General features: G+C 43.4%; 1 protein-coding gene across 1 annotated transcript; it reads left to right on the top strand.

Moving 5' to 3' along the window:
• The first annotated feature begins 192 nt into the window (after nt 1-192).
• XPNPEP3 (X-prolyl aminopeptidase 3) lies at nt 193-17,907 on the top strand. The gene is made up of 10 exons (XM_051784229.1): nt 193-497; nt 1,961-2,077; nt 4,586-4,993; nt 6,869-7,071; nt 7,913-7,975; nt 9,303-9,416; nt 11,774-11,859; nt 12,502-12,685; nt 14,139-14,259; nt 15,048-17,907. The coding sequence occupies exons 1-10, from the start codon at nt 437-439 to the stop codon at nt 15,212-15,214; spliced, it is 1,524 nt and encodes a 507-aa protein (XP_051640189.1). The 5' UTR covers nt 193-436; the 3' UTR covers nt 15,215-17,907.
• Nucleotides 17,908-18,349: the final 442 nt, after the last annotated feature.

Genomic DNA, 18,349 nt, shown 5'->3' with positions numbered 1-18,349 from the left:
CGCCGACCCCGCCCACTGCGGGGAATGCCACGCCCTCTCCAGGCATTGCCCTCCACATTGCCGCGCCCACAGCCCCGCCTGGCGCCATGGAAGCTTCCAGCGCGGCACGCCCCCCCAGGTCACGCCCCCCTCGCCGGGCCCCGCCCGCTCTCCGCGGCGCTGCGGCGGGAATTTTCTGGAGGTGGCGGTGGTGACTGCGTCCAACTGTGTTCTCCGCTTAGTGTTGCCGCCCGCTCGCTCTCCCCCGCCCTCGCTGCCGCGCCGTGGCCCCCGTTCCCCCTCGTGGTCGGCGCAGGCGGCCTCCGCGGGCGCCTAAAGCCGGCGCGGCGCCGCTCATTGGCGGCGGGCGGGCGGCGCGCGGCGATGGTGTCAGCGCGCGGCGCGGCGCGGGGAGGCCCCGCCATGCGCCCTGTGCCCCGTGTCCCGTGCCCCGGCCATGTCACGCCTGCGGGGCCCGGCGCTCGCCGCGGCGCTGAGGGGCTGGCGCGGCGCCGCAGGTCAGACACCCCTCCTCCCCCGCACCGCCGCACCCGCGCCCCCAGGGCCTGCCCCCGGGCCTGCGCCCGCTCCCGGGGCTCCGCTGGCGACACCTGGTTATCACTGCTCACAGCCCCGCTTTCGCCCCTCGGTCCGCTGTCGGTGCTGCCTTCAAAACGTTGCTCTGTTTAATGCCCGCCGTGTCCTCTCGTCTCGTTGCGAGCTGCCCTGTTTGACTGCTGTGTACGTGGAGAGAAACAGTGGAGACACTTGTTTTAAACTAAGCTGCCCAAAAAGCTGCAGTTGTATTTCACCGCCTGGGTCTCCAGTCAGGCATCACATAGTGAGCGCTTCGTGTTTTGACAACTGGTTGTCGTGCATAAGTGATCTTCAATTAGAGGCCAGTCATGCTGGCTCCCCCTGTAAATCCACGGTCTGTATGTTTTGCTGTAATCCCCTGAGTCTCGGCTCCCTAAAGGGCATCTGGTTTGTTTGTCTTATCCTTGCTTATGCTAGTGAAGACTTAATTACTGTGTGTTCTACGAATCCAGTGCCGCGCTATGGCAACACAAATTGATTTTGTAGTAGGTGCATAGTGACAACTACTTTTCAAGACACCAAGTAGACGTTTACCCTCTGATTATCTTCTCCTTCCACGTGTCTTGATGATTTGTATCTAGGCACAAGCAGTTTTTCAGCTGCAAAAGGCTGTGGCTGAGAATTCTAAAGTTGGTAAAGTTTCTGACAATTCGTGTTTCATTTTAGCTTTTTTCTTACCATGGCCACTCCCAGCTCCCAGATGTATGCTTATGCTTGTAATTCGCTTTAAAACTTGACTGCTTTGGCTGTGTGTGGATTTGGAGGTGGGATACATAATTATTCAGTTTGGCTAATGCTACTGTCCAGTAAGTTGAATACATAAATAGGGACTCTGGAGTATCTTTCATACAGGAAAAAAAACACCACATTGCTGTATAAACCTGTTATTTGATGATTTCTTTGCTGTGTTATTAGTAAAAAAGAGAACTGGAAAGGCCTTGGAAAATGTATAGTTGTTCAAGGTGAGGGATATTTTTTGAGGACATAGTCAAGAAGAAACAATATACAGGTGTTGTGCTTGGAGCCCTGTGGTGTTTGAGGGAAGCAAGGGAGGGAGAGCATCAAGTACCTCCTGAACACCAAGTGTATGAATTGGGATGTGCAAACCAACAGAGCTTCCTGGGTTTTCTTGCTGGATTGTCAGGTTTAGCATCTGTTCGTTTCTTTCAATCTGTTTTATGAGTATTTGATCACTAGTTGAGTTGTGTGCACATTGTTTCGTAAACTATGGTGGTACACAACAGATCGAGAAGCTAAGGAGGGATATTTCTGCCATGTAAGCGAATGAATGCTACTAAAAGTCTGAAGACTGTAGTAGAATTCAGCAATTTTCTAACTGGAAGGGTTTTTCTCACCTTGACGTGATGCATTTCTTTTCCTCCAGTTTGCAAGTCATGTGCTCTCCGAAGATTTTCCATCCAGCCTGCCCAGCAGAAGAAGATTCCAAACCGGTATTTGGGCCAGCCCAGCCCTTTCACACACCCACATCTGCTCAAGCCAGGTAAGGTTTGGGCACTGTGTGAGCGGGTTATTGGTATTCATTCTTGTCTCTGCTTTTTTGAGCACATTGATTTGCTGCATCATACAGTTGTCTGGAGTTTCAGCTGTTTATGATTACCTTCATTAGGCAGTAATTATATTTAGGAACTAATTTCCTTGTCTGAGATGATACTGATTCCAAAAATAGGCTTCACAGGTTTGCTTTTTTACCTTTTTCTCGTGGCGTGCTCAGGATCCTTACTTGGGTGCTGCAGACCTTTTGTGGCAGTGGCATTTTGGGAGCTCATTGTCCTGAAAATACATATGATTTTTATTAAGAGTGAGTCTTCTGTGCAAGCTGAACTGCCATAATGTTTCATATAAAGGTGCCATTCAGAAAAGGTGACTGGGGAGGGACATTGATAGATGGACACCACTTGTCTAAAGAATGTGCCCTCTTCAGAGGGGATTCAATGTGAGGAAAAGGGGAAAAAGAGACTTGTGACTATGAAGTTTGACAGGAACAGTGAAAAAGAAACTGAGATTTTACATTTTTTGAGATATAATGAAAATAGGTAGCACATAGGTATGAGATGACCACAACTAAATCTAAAAAACTCCCTAAAAATATTTAAATATATTCAAGAATATGTCCAGGAAAACATTCTTTTCTGTGTTCTTCTTCCACAGGTGGGTATACAGGGAGAACAGATGAATATATAACCATATACTTCTATACTTAATTGTAGAATAATTCAGGTCAGAAGGAACCTCACAGGTTAACAGGTTCACCCTGTGCTCAGAGCTGGGCTTACTTCAGCACTGGATCAGGTTGCTTAGGGCATTGATTGACAGCTCACTGTAAGTGAGGCCGACCCTTAAAAAGTACTCAAAGCTGAAACAGTGGAAGTGAATTCTAGCTGCTCATAGTATTTTTCCTTTTAATAAAGGAGAGGTGTTTTCCTTAAAATAATATGTCATTGTTTTATTGCAATTATTGTTTTAAAAAGCAAATGCCTTTAAGGCAAAGAGAATTTCCAGGCCTCACAGTTGGAAGACAGCTGGGATTCCCATGTTCCACCGTATTGCAGCTTCTAAAATTCGCTGGACTGTGGCAGTTAGAAAGCTGACTGGAATGCAGTGGAACATAGGAAATTTGCAGTATCATATTGCAGAATTGTGAGGTCAGATTGCACTACAGCAGTTTCTATGTTCTCTGTAATTTCCAGATCTAGAGAGTAAAACAAATATGGTGGTTTTATTTCTTTGTTGTTTTGGGGGGTTGGGGTTTTTTAAAGACTTTTACACCTAATAGGTGTTGGGAATGTAAGTTTTTGAAAAGGTCTAAAATTTAACACAAATACAGCATACATAGTTTTCTTAAACTCTTTTGTCAAGGAAAAACATTTTGGATAGAAGTTTCCCCTCCCACTGCACTTATGCAAGAATCCACTTACAGTACAAGTCAAATGTAAATTTTTATTCTAGAATTAATACTGCATTATACATTAAAGAGGAAGAAAAGATTACTGAAGTAGAAAGTGAAAAGTATCAAAATGTAGTCTATGTTAATATAAGATATTAGCCAACCTACTGATTAAGGCTCTTGTATTAATTTAGATCATAGTTAGGGAGTCTCACATTTTTAAAAATACATACTTCAGCTGTTGTTGGTCGTCCTTTCAACTTCAGTCTGGTTTTGGTGAGTATCTTGATTGCTGTACTTCATATCTTTTGTGACTGGAACAGTTTAAAGAGTTCTTTCATCTAAGAGATCGTTTGTTCGTGTCATTAGAAATATAGAATTTAACTTTGGAAAAATCTGAATTGTTAAATATTGAGAAAAGCTACATCTGCCCTGAAGAAGATCCCTTCTCTTAATCAGAGTCTGCCAGCCTGCAGTCCGTGATTTGGTTCTGCCTGGAATCTTGTGACTGGTTAGACTCTGCAACCTCTGTGTTTCTGCATGATCTCCCAGAATTTGTAACACTCAATCTGCCCCTTATGGTTTAGAACAAGTCATTTTATGACTTGACTTAGCGTGTATTTGAACAGACATTCTAGCTTTATCTGAGGGAATTAATGCTCAACCTCAGGACACAAACTTCTGTTCAATGTCCAGATGCTGTAAAACCCATCAGTTTTTAGTGGTTAAAGTTCAGTTTGCCTCACACCTTCCTTTTTATGCTTTTTTTTTGCATGTTTCTGTGCCAACATCCATCTGTTTTGGATTTTTATCTAAATCTACCAGGTTTGTGATTTCTGCCTTTGCACAGAAATACATAATACAAAATCCAATTGGCTGAAATAAATTTCTGTCTCCACGTGATGGAGAAGCAGTTTGAGTGAGAATGTGCTAGAGGGATAGAAGCTGAAGAGGTGCACAGGAAAGTAGTGGAAAGGCTTGTGAGGGATTACAGCGAAGCCATGCAGATGTAAGGCATCAGGGAGTAGGCAGGAATCAGGTTACAACTAATAGAATGTCCTAAGTGCCTTGAATTTCTCCATCTGATTTGTTTTGTATTCACAGGAGAGGTAACCCCAGGATTGTCACAGGTGGAATATGCTCTTCGCCGGCACAAACTGATGGTGTTGATCCAGAAGGAAGCCCATGGCTGGGATGGATTGGACCACACAGTGATTCTGCTATCCAACCCCACGTATTACATGAGCAATGACATCCCCTACATTTTCCACCAGGACACTAACTTCCTGTACCTCTGTGGGTTTCAGGAGCCTGACAGCATCCTGGTGCTGCAGAGCGTTCCTGGCAAAGCGCTGCCATCCCACAAATCCATACTTTTTGTGCCCCGGAGAGATCCAAAGCGAGAGTTATGGGACGGGCCCAGGTCAGGCCCAGATGGGGCCATTGCTCTCACAGGAGTAGATGAAGCTTACACCATCGATGAGTTCAGGCACTTGGTGGCCAAGCTGAAAGGTAACAAAAAACAAAGGGGAAATGGGATGAGATGTGGTTTTCGGAGTCTGAATGGTATGGGTTTGGGAGGTGACATCAATTCAAGACTGTAATGAACTTGAGGAGGTGCAGTGGTATTACTATGACAAAGGCAGTTGGAAGTTCTTGTTAGTTTGTTGAGGACCACCAGTGGAAATATGGTTTTCGCAGAATCACAGAGTATGTTGAGTTAGAAGGGACCCACGAGGATCATCAAGGCCAACTCTTAGCCCTGCACAGGACCACCCCCAAGAATCACACCATGTGCCTAAGAGCATTCTGAAAATAATAGTTTTTTCTCCCCTATGAATTTCTTGTGCAGACTGTCATGCAAATTGATACACATCTGTGAAATGTTAAGGAACAGGATAAGCAAGAACATACTAGTGTTCTAGTCATATCTATTTGCTGACAGAGCCAAAACCAGATGAAGTATAGGAAACTTGAAGGTATGTTATTCACAGTAGACTTGGAAAATTATCCATACAGGGAGTTTGTTAGTCCACTCACATTTTTTTAGCTAGATGATGACTTGCTCTTGAAATATGAACACTGCTGTCCTCTAGAAATATTCCTTTGCATTTAACATCACTGTGTTGCCTCAGTACTTATAATCCAGGGGGAACTTGAGTGCATTATAAAACGAAGCTGAAGAATGCTTATGATAATATAATAAAGGCAAGTGCTTGGGGGGGGTCAAACAACTAGAGAGAGTGAATTTTGGAGCTTTATGGGACCCAGTTACTTTGTTTCAAAAAAGGATTTATTGAAAATAGATAAGTCACAGAAAGGGCTAGAGGGATGATCAACAGTATGGAGTGTGTGAGATACATGCTGGATGAACCCACTTAGCTTGAAAAAGAGAAAACAGAAGCCAAGGTATGAGATGTGTATGGTTGTGGAAAGCACAGAGAAGGTGAGTAGGAACAATTACTTGATGGTTTTCATAATTTTAAAAAAAGACAACACTGAATGAAATGATCACATGGCAGGTTTTGGCACCTTCTAAGTTGTAGATCACTCATGGAAGGTTTGGAATGTGAAAAATTTTTAATTCTACAGGGGAAAGATCCATGAAAAGCAGTAAATCACTGTTATGAAGATGCAGCCTTGAAATGAAGAAACCAGAAGGGGGATTCTGGGGAGCATGTGCTAAGGGAAATACTCTTTCCTAAATGCCCAGCTTCTTAGACACTTCCTGTAAGCACTTGCTAATGGTTACCATCCCCAAAGAAGGGGGCCTAGGTGGGCATCAACTGTGACTCACAATGGCTTTTCTACTAATTTCTGTTTAAAATGTTCCTGTGGGGAGAATGTGGGTGCTAACTTTCATGTTCTAAATAACTGTCCACATAGTTAAATGTGTTTGTCCTGAGTTAGTTTATCTCAGAATGGTTGAAATAAGCAGTTGTTCCCCACAGTGTTCTGAAGTATAATTGATCATGACCCTGATTCCATGGGTAGAAAGGTAAATTGCCTTACATCAGTGGGGACAGGCTAAATGACAGAACGATTCAGAATGGGCATCACTGCAGTGCAATGCCTACTTAGATTACACAAGTACAACTTTGACAAGATGTGTATATTCAGCGTTGGTCTTAAACCCCATTATTTGCCCAGAAGTGGTGATTTGTGAAATCTACTTGCTATGAGTTGGTAATCTTCCAAACTTAGAAGAGATTGCTAGAATCTTGTGACAGTGAAAGTGTCTATATGGTCTGTCAACGCAAATTCAGAGGAAATTATTTGTCTCAAATATAGCAGCAGGTCTAATTTAGGAGGAATGAGTCTGTTCAGTGTGAGGAGGACATTTCTACATTTATTTTTGTCTGTGTCAGCTTTTGTTTTGTATTCCAGGTGAGTCAAACATTGTTTGGTATGACTTGACAAAACCAGTGCATCCAGAGCTGCACTCTGACTACCTGCAGCCGCTGGCTGAGATGAAAGCTCGGAGCAAAAACCGCATCCAAGGCATCCGACATTTAGTGCAAAACCTTCGGCTGATCAAATCCCCGGCAGAGATTGAAAGGATGAAGATAGCTGGACGGGTGACAGCAGAGGTAAGGGGGTCGTGTGCTCTGCAGATGAACCAGTGCATGCTGTTGATGGGGTGACATTGGTTGGAAGGATACCTTTGGTCTAATCTGTTACTGAACTGCTGTGTCTCAGCCATGGGCTGGGCTCGGCTCCCTTCACGTGACAAGGAGAAATGGGAAGGCTGCTTGGACAACCAGCTTCTCTCAATCAGTGTAACTCAAGCAAAGACAAGCCAGCAGCTGTTAGACTGTGTTTAAAAGCATTATCTGATCAGGGGTAGCCTTTTCACTCTCTTAGCAGCTTCTGCTCTGCTTCCCCTCACCATTTTCTTTCCTGTCTATTCTGTTTATTTTGAGGAAACAGAATTTTTGTGAAGGCTTTGCCTATGTATGTCTCTGTATTCCCCCTTCTCCCTCAAATACCTTTTGAACTCATTGGCCATTTTCAACAAATGTGACAGATAACTCAAATGCAATTATGTTTTTGTAAATATTATCAAAATAGATAGCCAAATAGAAAAGAGAGGTACAGCTTGTCCTTCTCTGAAGGAAAAGCTGCGTAAGGCACTCATATGTGAAGGAATCCATAGGCGAGACAACTCCTAAAATGCCAACCTATGGGATCAGCCTCAACCATCTAATCCTTTTTATCAAAAACTGGAGTCAATCAGCTCCTAAATAGAGTTTCATGGGGAACAGATCTTAATTGGTTCTAGTCTTGACAGCACTTTGCACTTTCAGCTGCCTCTGGTGTTCTGGACCAGCTGATCTTGAGCCTTCCTCAAAAGACAACAGGTTAAAAAAAAAAAAAGCTTCTCTCAAATTCAGGCTCTTTTGCTAACTGAAAGGCCCTTCTTTTTCATAGGCTTTCACAGAGACAATGTTTGCCAGCAAATCCCCAGTGGATGAAGCCTTTCTATATGCAAAGGTGAGTACTTTATAGCTGAAAGTGAGATAGAAGGGCTGGATGTTGGTTATCCTTCCAGCAAACAAGAAGTGTCCGATCTCTTTATGATGTCTCCCACCGTAGCACATTTCTTCTTCACCCAAATCTTGGACATGCAGAAGAGTCAGTGTGAGGAATTCTTCAGCAGTACTTCCAACACCCTTATTGAAGGAGCGTAGTGGTTGTCTAAATTTGTCTGCTATTAATATGTTTTTCTACTATATTTGAATACCAAACCTGCTAAACAGTCGGAGATATAGTTATCTTATCCTATGATACAGTTCTGTTGTGCAGAATTAAAGTAGTTATAACACCTGTTTATAAAGCCTGCTTCTCTTGCCTCTAGCCTCTTACTACATCAGATTACCACAGCTATCTTGAAGCAATTTAGACACCTCTCATTTACAAAATAAGGACTAATTGGCCTGCACATTTGGTAAGGAACTTCATGAGGAATTGCAGTGAGATGCCTGTTTGAGAAACATCAGCAGGATTTGACCCTCTATTTATTATGACATAGATGGGCCTGTGCTGACGTGGCACTGAGCAGCAGTACTGAACTGTAAAGAAAACTAATTAAAGTGTATTTTACAGATCAATTTTTCACTCTAGATCAGGATCGTAAAACATACATTGCTCCATGTATGCATCTTGGAGTGTTCTGTCCCATGTGATCTTGGTAGTTATAGAAAAGAGGTGCTATTAATATATTGAGGGTCTTTATAGATGTAAGTTCAATTCATTGCCATGCTTCCATCAGCTTCATCATTCAAGAAGGGTAAAGATCTTGAGGCCTGTGGTGCCTTTTTCTTACATCTCTCAGACATCAAGGTAGTGCATGTTTTCAAACCTTCTTAGTTCAACAGTCATGGTAATAGATACTGCTGTAAATATGCTGGTACTTCATAATTTTAAAAGACAGCAATAAAACATGACTATTGTCATGCTGACATTTAGGATCTTTGAAAATTCAGAATGTTATATGGCAAATAAGCATTTTTTCATGTAAGAACAAATCCTTACCTGGATGCATGACAGTGTAATGAATTTCATATGGTATTGAGTAGCTTGTACCAGAAAAAGCTTCCATGACACTAGATGCAGGCTTAAAACACTCTTGAAAAGTGGATTGTTCTGTATTTTTTTCTCCAGCATTCTTGGATAATATTCAAGGCTGCTTTCATTTAGTAAACTCACTTTCCAGTTTCACTTTGTGTTGTACAAATTAAGAAAACAGTTGTACCTAGCCCTTGGGCAGTTAATCACCTGAAACAGCACTAATGTTCTCCTCTCTGAATTATTGTTCCAGTTTGAGTTCGAGTGCCGGGCCCGTGGTGCTGACATCTTGGCGTACCCCCCTGTTGTTGCAGGTGGCAACAGATCAAACACTTTGCACTATGTGAAGAACAATCAGCTCATCAAGGTAACCCATCTGCTGTCCAGTAACTTGAAATGCAGAGCTGTGACACACATGTATGTCCCCTAGCTGCTCTTTGTTTTGACTAAACGTATCAAAGCACTTAAATATAAACTGAGCAAGGGAAAGGAGTCGTGCCCTGGTTAGTTTTTCTGTCAGTGGCAGATTAACTTCTCTTCCTCTCCTCTCTGCGCTTGCTGCAGTATTTTCTGACCAGTGGAAGGCCTTGCAAACAGGGCTGCAAATAATTTAGCGAATAGGTTTGCTCGCACACCGTGCACAGCAGGGTGTGGTGCTGGGTGGGTCACTGGCCTCACAAAAGAGAGGAGCCACTGCAGAGTGAAGGCACCTTGGGAGATCTTCTGCTGTCACTTGCATTGCTTAGTCTTGCTTTGCAACATAAGGGGCAATAGTGCATTCCTGCTCTGGTGAAGCTGAAAAGCATTTTGGTCTGCATGTAGGCCAGCAAAGCAGGGAACGGGAACAAGGAGGAAAAGGATCAACATTAGATGTCAAGAGGTGGATTATATGGCTTTAGGTAAATTAATGTGTTTTGTCTTATTTTGAAGATTCTCCTTATTGAATTGAACCCTCTCCAGCTTTCCTGACAATAGACCTTTAGATTCGGATAAGTATTTTCAGGAGCCGTATTTCCCCACTGCTCTGCTCACTATTCACTTTTCAGAGGAGCATATTTTTCCTCTGTCTTAATGCAGGATGAAACTTTCCCACTAGCATTGTCTTTTCTTGAAGCTGGCATCTAGCAGACCTTGAAATGATCTGCAGAGACAAATGTACAAAAGATATGACAGGCTGCTTTTGGCAGAAAGAAGCCTCCTTTGTTGTTCTGTCATCCAAGGTCAGGCGTGCTGATGTAATTCCAGTTGCTTCTGTTAAAGTTGTTCGGTTAAGTGACTGTCATTGTTTTTTTTCCAAACTATTAAGTAGGAGGTTAAACCCGTAAACCTGACTCTTTCCTTGTCTTTGTGTGCTGCTTCCTACAGCTCTTGTTTCCAAATAGGCTAACAAAGTGTCTAATTTGGTAGGAATCTGAATGCATCATTCAGTTCACCATTTAGTGGGCTCAGCTTTAAAGAAAGAGGACAAGAAGCACAACATAAGGCACTTACTGAACAATCAAACCACAAGCAGAATTCCCTAAGCCAATAAATTGCTATTTAGCTTGTTTAATTGCTTGGAAGATGGCAGGTGCTATAATTTCAGATTTTCTGCAATGGATTGAACCAGCTATTCCGAAAAAGTTAAAAAGTACAATTTAAATGGATAGTTAATGGCCTGTCTATTCAGTGGGATAGTGACATCTGCTCACTGGTAATTTATCTCCTGTGTATCTGTTTGTGGCACTTGACTGTACACAATGATAATAGATAGCACTGGAAGTAGCACTAACAGTGAAATTCTGCTTGTTATTCTTTCCATCAATCTGCTAGAATTATTCCTTGTCATTCCACATCATGGCTGCTGGCACAGTCATGGATCTGTGGAGTGAATCTCTGTAATAAAGTCCCTAGATTACATGTACTGTAAATCTATAGAGAATTTAATCCAAACTTTTTACAGATTCCACTGCTCTATTTGTTGTTAGCTTCTTTAAGGAGGGAGAGCAAAGCAGTGGTTTTGTTCTCGGCTCTTTATCTTCCTTCTGTGTGACTTTTTGGAAGATGTGTAGTCAGTGATTTAATTGACATGTAACAGTTTTGCTGAAGTGAATCAGAGGTTCACATCTCCAAAAGCTTTTTCTTCATCAACAGACAGATTCAGAAGGATATCTTATAAAAGGATGGGGAAGATGATTCAAGCTATTCAATAGTGCATTTACAGCAGCGATACACTGTCAGAGAAATTATTTTGCTGGGTCCTCCTATCCTATGGCAAGGCTAAATCTGTAGTGGTTAGTGATCTTATGGATAGCTCAGAAATAAATGTTTTTTTTGCAAAACCCTTCTGGCTCAGTCACTAGCAGAGAACTTCTAGTGGAAGGAGTCACTGGTGTAATTTGCAGGAGTAAGCAACTCAGGTGTCAATGGGACTGAGAGAGCAGAATAGTTCACAGTAAATGTCTTTTTGCTCCAAAATGTTTGAAAATCAGCATGGTAAGGGTTCAGACAGTAGATAAGCATAACAGTCAGAGACTACCTCGCAGAGAAACAATCCAACTGGAATAGCCTGTTTAAAACCTGGGGTAGCACCTGGGGTGTTATTCTGCAACAAGAATTCACACCTCTGCTACTGCTTTGTGAAAATAAGTGCATAACCTCCTTTCCTGCTCTCAGACAGAAAAAAAATCAGTTCAATTAATAGCTGGACTGACCCACACAGCATTTTTTCTTGTTATTCTGCAGGATGGTGAACTGGTCTTGTTAGATGGTGGATGTGAATTGTCTTGCTATGTGAGTGACATCACACGTACCTGGCCTGTCAACGGAAGGTATGCCACAATAAGGTTTTTTGAAGAACACTGAGAAGCTCTTAAATAATTGATGGATGGAGTGTATGTGTGTTTAATCTCTGTGTGAGTAGTTTTAACGTGTCCCATTCTGTGGTTCTTCAAAGTAATCAAATTATATAAACTAATCTTTCAGCATGAGAAGCTGTATTCCCCACTGCCTCATTAATTACTACATGAATATGGGTGATCATTGCTGTTTTCAGCTATTACAGCATGCTTAAAGTGCAGAGAGGGCTTTTTTGTACATTTAGCTGTGGCTGACTCCAGTTGTATGTGAGAAAAAAGGAGTCTTAGTTGGCATGTACGTCGCTCTGTCAGTCATGAAATTGCTGGTGCGATATCTCTGTGTTTGTGTGTTTGTGTCCTGTATTTTCTTTTTCCTGCAGTAGCTTGGCCTTGCTTTTCTTGGGGGTTGAGAAACCCTGAGAAACCCTGCCTCTACACGGTGTATTGAAGGGCGTGTTGCAGGGATGCTTTGTCTGGCCTTTCATATAAGGAGACAGTTGCTTTGCTTTCTGACTTTTCTTGCTCCAACTTTGCACTGAATCTGTCCCAAAGATGCGTTCTGAGTAGCAGTTTAATTGTGAGATATGTCCTTTGTTCCTTCTCAATGGTCTTCAGGTTCACCAAACCCCAAGCAGAACTATACCAGGCTGTCCTGGATATCCAGAAGTCCTGCTTGAGCCTCTGCTCTCCAGGCATGAGTCTGGAAAATATCTACAGCCTCATGCTGAGCCTTATTGGACAGAAACTGAAAGAGTTGGGTGTCCTAGAGAGCAGCATCACTGACAGCCATTTCTTCAAGGTACTTGAAGATTTTTACTCCAGTTTACCCTTACTAAGCCTGATTATTTTCTCCTTGGGTAGTGTTAGTCGCTTTAGTTTGGGTCAGGAATGTGTTTTTGAGATGTCTTCTAATTTTTGCCACACACTGTGCTATAATTCATGTTGTGGGCTGGTCTCAGCACAGGTCTGGATTTCTTTCAAGTCAGGGCTAAACTTGGAGATGTGTTTCAACAAATTAGTCTGAAGTAACCCCCCAGTCTTATATGCACACAGTGTGAATATTTGTTCTCGGCTCTTGCTCTCACTCTGCAGATCCATCCCCATTGCTCTGCATTATTTGCCATTTTGCAGATTCAGCTTTAGACCACAGTCTGAAGGGAACTGTAGGGACATAGGCGCTAACACAGAATTCTGGGTCCAGGACTGGCTGCAGGCAGTTATTTGTAGTTTTCTGATCTGTTTAACATTGCATAAATCTGCAGTACCACCAAAAGGTGCAGCCCATTCTTCTCAGTCATTCCACCTGCTGCCTCTTCTGCACCATTTTGTGTCAGTATTGGGATTCACCTGGTAAACAAGACTGGGAAACTCGCCTGCCTTAGAGCTGAACGTAGGGACAAATAAGATTGGTTTGTAGTTACATAAGTTTATCCAGTCACACCCACTGCAAACCTGCACGATTGCTGATGCCAGTACAGGAAAGACGGCAGAACCAGGTGACGGCACTACCGCTTTTGGCAGCCGGACAGGTTCCTGCCGGATTTAATTGTCCTACGGTGCCGGTGCCATGGCAGCGGCGGAGGCTGCCGTGCCGTATTCCCTCGGCAGGTGGCAGCACAGCCAGGCGGAGCGGCGCCTGCAGCTCAGTCCTCTGGGAATGAGGAGTGTGGGGAGGGGGGAATGAGGAGGGAGGAATTAGCTCTTTGATTCCCCCTCAGTAGGGTGGGTGATTAGGATGGTGCGGGGGGAGGCGGTATCTGTGTCCTGTAGAGGTGGATTAAAATCGTGCTGTAGCTACGTGAAATCGGCACAGCGTTTGCTCTGCCATGTGTAGGACCTCACTTTGCCACGGCACGGAGCAGCTGTATCCGCTGCTGCCGTTGTCAGGGTGGGCTGATGGAATCATGCAGGGCTTGGACGTTTAAGGAATAGAAAGGGTTGGGGCAGCAAAGCTCAGCGCACTGAAAATTGACGTCTTTCCTGACATGCTGAGATGGAGATGGGCTTGGACTGTTCTTTTCAGCGAGGGGGAAGGGCAGTCTGCAATGTGCTCATAATGGGCAACTGGTGCTGGTGGGTTTTGGGGGCCATCCAGTTCTGGTAGATGTAAGGCAGTCCCTGGTGATCTGGTCATCACAGTAAGGCTGCTAGTTAAGCACACGAGTATTCTGTCTCTTCTTCCTATCTTTTTTGTTGGAATGAGTTGGGCTGTGTTTAACTGCCTCCGTGACACCTGTTCTGTCTTCTGCTAGGCTGTCCGAAAGTACTGCCCACATCATGTGGGCCATTACTTGGGCATGGATGTTCACGATACCCCAGATATATCCCGGTCACTCCCGTTCCAGCCAGGCATGGTGATAACCATTGAACCAGGTAACAAGACATGCAGTCAGTGGTGGACAAAAACATGCAACACTGAGGATAACAGTGTTGCTTTCAGTGTTTAGTTGGTACCTCAGACCAAAGGTTTCAGGTTCTTTCTGGTGAAACTGAAAATTATTACAGTATTGGAAAGCCTTAAGTTATTCCCTTCCCAAAGTCATTACAGTATTAGAACACCCCATTTCCTTCCCAAACACGGCCAAGGTGGAAGTAGACTCAGGCAGCAAAGTATTGTGGAGCACAGATGCAGAAAAGTAGAGTTGGTTTGCTTGTACTGTGTTCTGTGTTCCTGAGACTGAACCTCTACCATTGCTGGTGGTATAAGTCTCAAGCGTTACAGTCTGCAATTACAGGCATTCACAACTTAGCTTTGCAAATTGGGCATACTGCAATGAATCTTTCTTTTTACTTGTCACTGTATTTGAAGCTGTCGGCTTGAAACTGATATTTAATGCTTAGCTCTTCTCTCTCTCTATTCAGACCATTGTTAAAATCATCATTGTGAATGTGACATTGAGAGCAAGAAGTGCAGAAAGGCCAGGTGTAATTGTGGAAGTTTTTATTAATGTGCTAATGTCCAAGGGCACAGAGGGACACTTTCCTTCCTTTGCCCACCAACAGCCATGAGTGAGGAGAAAGACAGTAACTTGCCATATTAAAAATTTTTGGGATCAAATGTTATGTTGCTGAAAATCCAACCCTGTTCTCATGGTGATGCAGTAAGGGAAGGGTCTTGTTCTGGAGAGTGTTGTGTGCTTTAATTCCCTTTCTTCTTTCAGGCATTTATATCCCTGAGGATGACATGAGTGCTCCAGAGAGGTTTCGTGGCATTGGTGTGCGCATTGAGGACGATGTTGTGATAACAGAGGAGGCACCTCTTGTCTTGTCTGCTGACTGTCCCAAGGAGATCTACCACATTGAGCAGATCTGTGGCCGCAGCTCATGATGCCCCTTCTCTGCCTCTTTCATCCTCCTCAGGATATGCAGCCCTCCAGGGATGCAGGTCCCTGTAACTGGCTGTAGTTGTCAAGTGATGGAGGGCATCGACAGTTGATGGCTGTTTCCAGGATTGGGGCTGGACAGTGGAGTGTAAAAGGCATGGGTACTGAGGGATGAAAAAGCAAAGCAACCTTTTCTGTATGCATTTTTCTTCTGATTTGTGTTGATGTTGAGCTGTTGTGGGACATGAGGGTGGATTCATCCCTCTGCTGTGTGGATCCATGTGTTCTGGTCCCGCTGGGGGTTTGAATTTTTTCAGTGCCAGCAGCAGGGCTTCTGCTTGGTCCCTCTCCAGATGTATAGGTACAATTGCTGAGACCAGGGCCTCGTTTTTTCCCATTCAGCAGTAGTTCACAACAGTCAGATTCTAAAAATAAAGCTTTGATAAATGCTGTTTTGGGATAATAAAGTGTCAGACAGATTTGATTTTTGTAGAGCCATGTAAGGAGGGGGTTTGGTAATCAGGAAGATGGGTTTGGTGGAGAGGTGGTTTTCTCTGAAGCCTGTGGAGAATACTTTTGGTATTTTAAGGATAAGAATGTGTTTGGGCCTTGTTCAGGCATATGCAAAAGAGGCCTGCAGTAGGGAAAAACACCTTGTCTGGTCTTTCAGCTTATTGGAGTGTTTGATAATTTCAGAAAGGCTGAATGCTCAGGCATTTGGACATACCCGTTCTTACTGTCTTCCACATTCCCTTCTTTCTGTCCCAAAGGTCCATTCCTTCTGTTCTGAGTCCCTGTCTACCCTAGGAAGCAGGGCCGTGTTGGCTGTGCTGGACTCCCCTGGTGAGCTGCTGGCTGTCACCTAGATGTGAGGTGTCCAGTTCTGGGGCAGTCACAGCACCTTTCTGGTTTATGCTTACTGTATACTGAAAGTGCCAGCAGCTTCAGCAGTGTGTTTTTGAAGAGTATGTCCTATGGTGAGTGTCAAGTCTTTACACAGCTTTTATGTGGAATTTAATGGAATTTAAAGTAATTCTCCTTTTCAGAACTCTGAGGGCATGATCACAATTGCCTTTTGGGTTTTGCCAAGTGCTCTGTGATAATACTTTTGAGGCAGCTGCTAATATGATTAGGGGCTGGGCTAGATAAGGAGTAAAGAGGAGAGTTGTCTACCCTCAATATCATCACCCAGTATTACCACCCAGGCTATTGTTTGCCTCTAGTAAATACATCTACTAGAGGCAAACACGGCATCTGTGTATTTACTGAAAATATTTTGACAATCAACTATTTAACATGTCTGAAAAATGCTTCTCATCAGTGCATCTCCTGTTATTTATGCTTGCTGCTGCATCATCTTACTTCCTTTCTGATGGTAGCTTTCAGTGCTTTTCATCTGTTATTCTAAATTTCCTTTTTCTCTTCTTTTCCTAGATTGTCTGTTTTTGACCCACTAGAATGTCACTGCTTCCTAATCCATTTTATGTTGCTACCTCTTCCCCAGTTTGCCCTAATTCCCCATAGTGAATGTAGCCAGAAGCATGTGGGGAAGGGGGTCAGGGTTCTGGAGTTTGATCTCTGGCTCTGATGCTGTGTGATCTCTAGTGAAATCTGTGTGCTGTTTTGGGGTTTGTTGTTGGTTTTTTTCGTTCTTTCCTGTGTTTCATTTCACTTAGTGAAGGCCAAATGGACAGTGTCTTGCATCTCTCATTGCAATTTGATGGGAGCTGGGTGCACACACTGGGGTTTGAATTTTGGCACCTGAAAGGCAGACAAGACATGCCATAATTGTATTTTCTAAACATGACAAAAAGAAATGCCTTTACAGGGTTTAGTGTATCAAGTTTCACCTAGTTAAGAGGATCTGCTAGTCTTTGATGGTAGCATTTGCTAAATATTCAGGTGTTGCAGTGATAGGTACAGTGTAAATTGTTAGAAGGAAGGCTTGCTAAGTGTGGACACAGACCTGATGAATACTTTTGATGAATACTTTCTGATCTGTAACATGTTTGTTGTTCCAATTACACCTGTTAGAGCCATATCAACTGGGCCAAATATTGGGGATTTTGGAACTATGTAAGAAGCTTAAAATAAATTAATCTGAGAGCTACATGTGTGTGCTGGTCTGCACATCTGCCCATATACCTAACAGAGTTAACAATTGTACTTACTGTAAATAAGCCTTTTAAGTACATATTTGAAAAGATTATTTTCAAAATAAATTTATAGAAAGTCATTTCTCAGGCCATCAAGTTGCATGGCTGTTGAATAGATATAAGTACCTCCAGAAAAAGCATTATTTTTCAGGGAGATTTATAAATTACCTGTATCTTGTCTTGGACTTGAAATAACATTGCCAAATGTAGGCACACACAGATTCCTACTCCTCTCAGGAAAACCCTGCAACTTGTGAACACCAGTAGATCTTATGAATGCTGTAGATGAATGTTTCTGTCAGTAAAGAAGCGTTTGTGGCTCTGCTGAGTGGGGAGTAATGGATCTGCTATGGCTGCTGTGCCTCACTGTGCTGTGACTGATTTAGGCCGTGCATATTCTGTAATTCTTCTTTTGGTATCATGGTCTGTAATTCTTCCACTGTGTTCAGCTATTTCTTCAGCATAAACCTCTGCTGTTCTGAATCTATTGTTCCACGTAAAGAGTGCATTTTGCACAAGGTAATAAATCTACATCCTATGAACCTAAGTTTTTGAAGGCCTTTTCTTACTTGTTGCAGAGATGAATAATCTGGGACTTACACACATGCTGCAGTGTCCCTTGAAAACAACAAATCCTTCAGCATTTTAGGTGACTTTCATCAAGAAACTCTAAAGAACCCCTTCTCTGGCTGCAGACAAGGCACATACCTGTGGTGTATCTCCCCTGTTGCTGATTCCATTCTGCCAGACTTACTGTCTGCCTCTGCCACAGAAGAGATTCCTCAGTCCAACCACTTGGGTGCAGGAGCAGCTCTCCGTGGCGGCACAAGTCGGCAGCTGCCTGATGAGGGTGTTGGTGGGATCACTGGGAGAAATTGAGGTCTGCGCAAGTTCACTTGGGGACAGATTTTGTTTCAACTACAGCACAAGTCTTAAGGGCATCAGAGTATGAGAGAAAATGAGAGCCAGCCATCCCTATGGAGA

Source organism: Manacus candei, unplaced genomic scaffold (genome assembly GCF_025592945.1).
Source record: "Manacus candei isolate 608988 ecotype Guabito, Panama unplaced genomic scaffold, ASM2559294v1 h1tg000018l, whole genome shotgun sequence".
Taxonomy (NCBI): domain Eukaryota; kingdom Metazoa; phylum Chordata; class Aves; order Passeriformes; family Pipridae; genus Manacus; species Manacus candei.
This window is presented reverse-complemented; position numbering and strand designations above follow the sequence as displayed.

Excerpts from the sequence above, each read along its gene's own strand:
- XPNPEP3 (XM_051784229.1), top strand. The coding sequence starts at position 437 with ATGTCACGCCTGCGGGGCCCGGCGCTCGCCGCGGCGCTGAGGGGCTGG. Across the intron at positions 498-1,960 it reads GGGCTGGCGCGGCGCCGCAG|TTTGCAAGTCATGTGCTCTC; the intron begins GTCAGACACCCC and ends CTTTTCCTCCAG. Across the intron at positions 11,860-12,501 it reads ACCTGGCCTGTCAACGGAAG|GTTCACCAAACCCCAAGCAG; the intron begins GTATGCCACAAT and ends AATGGTCTTCAG.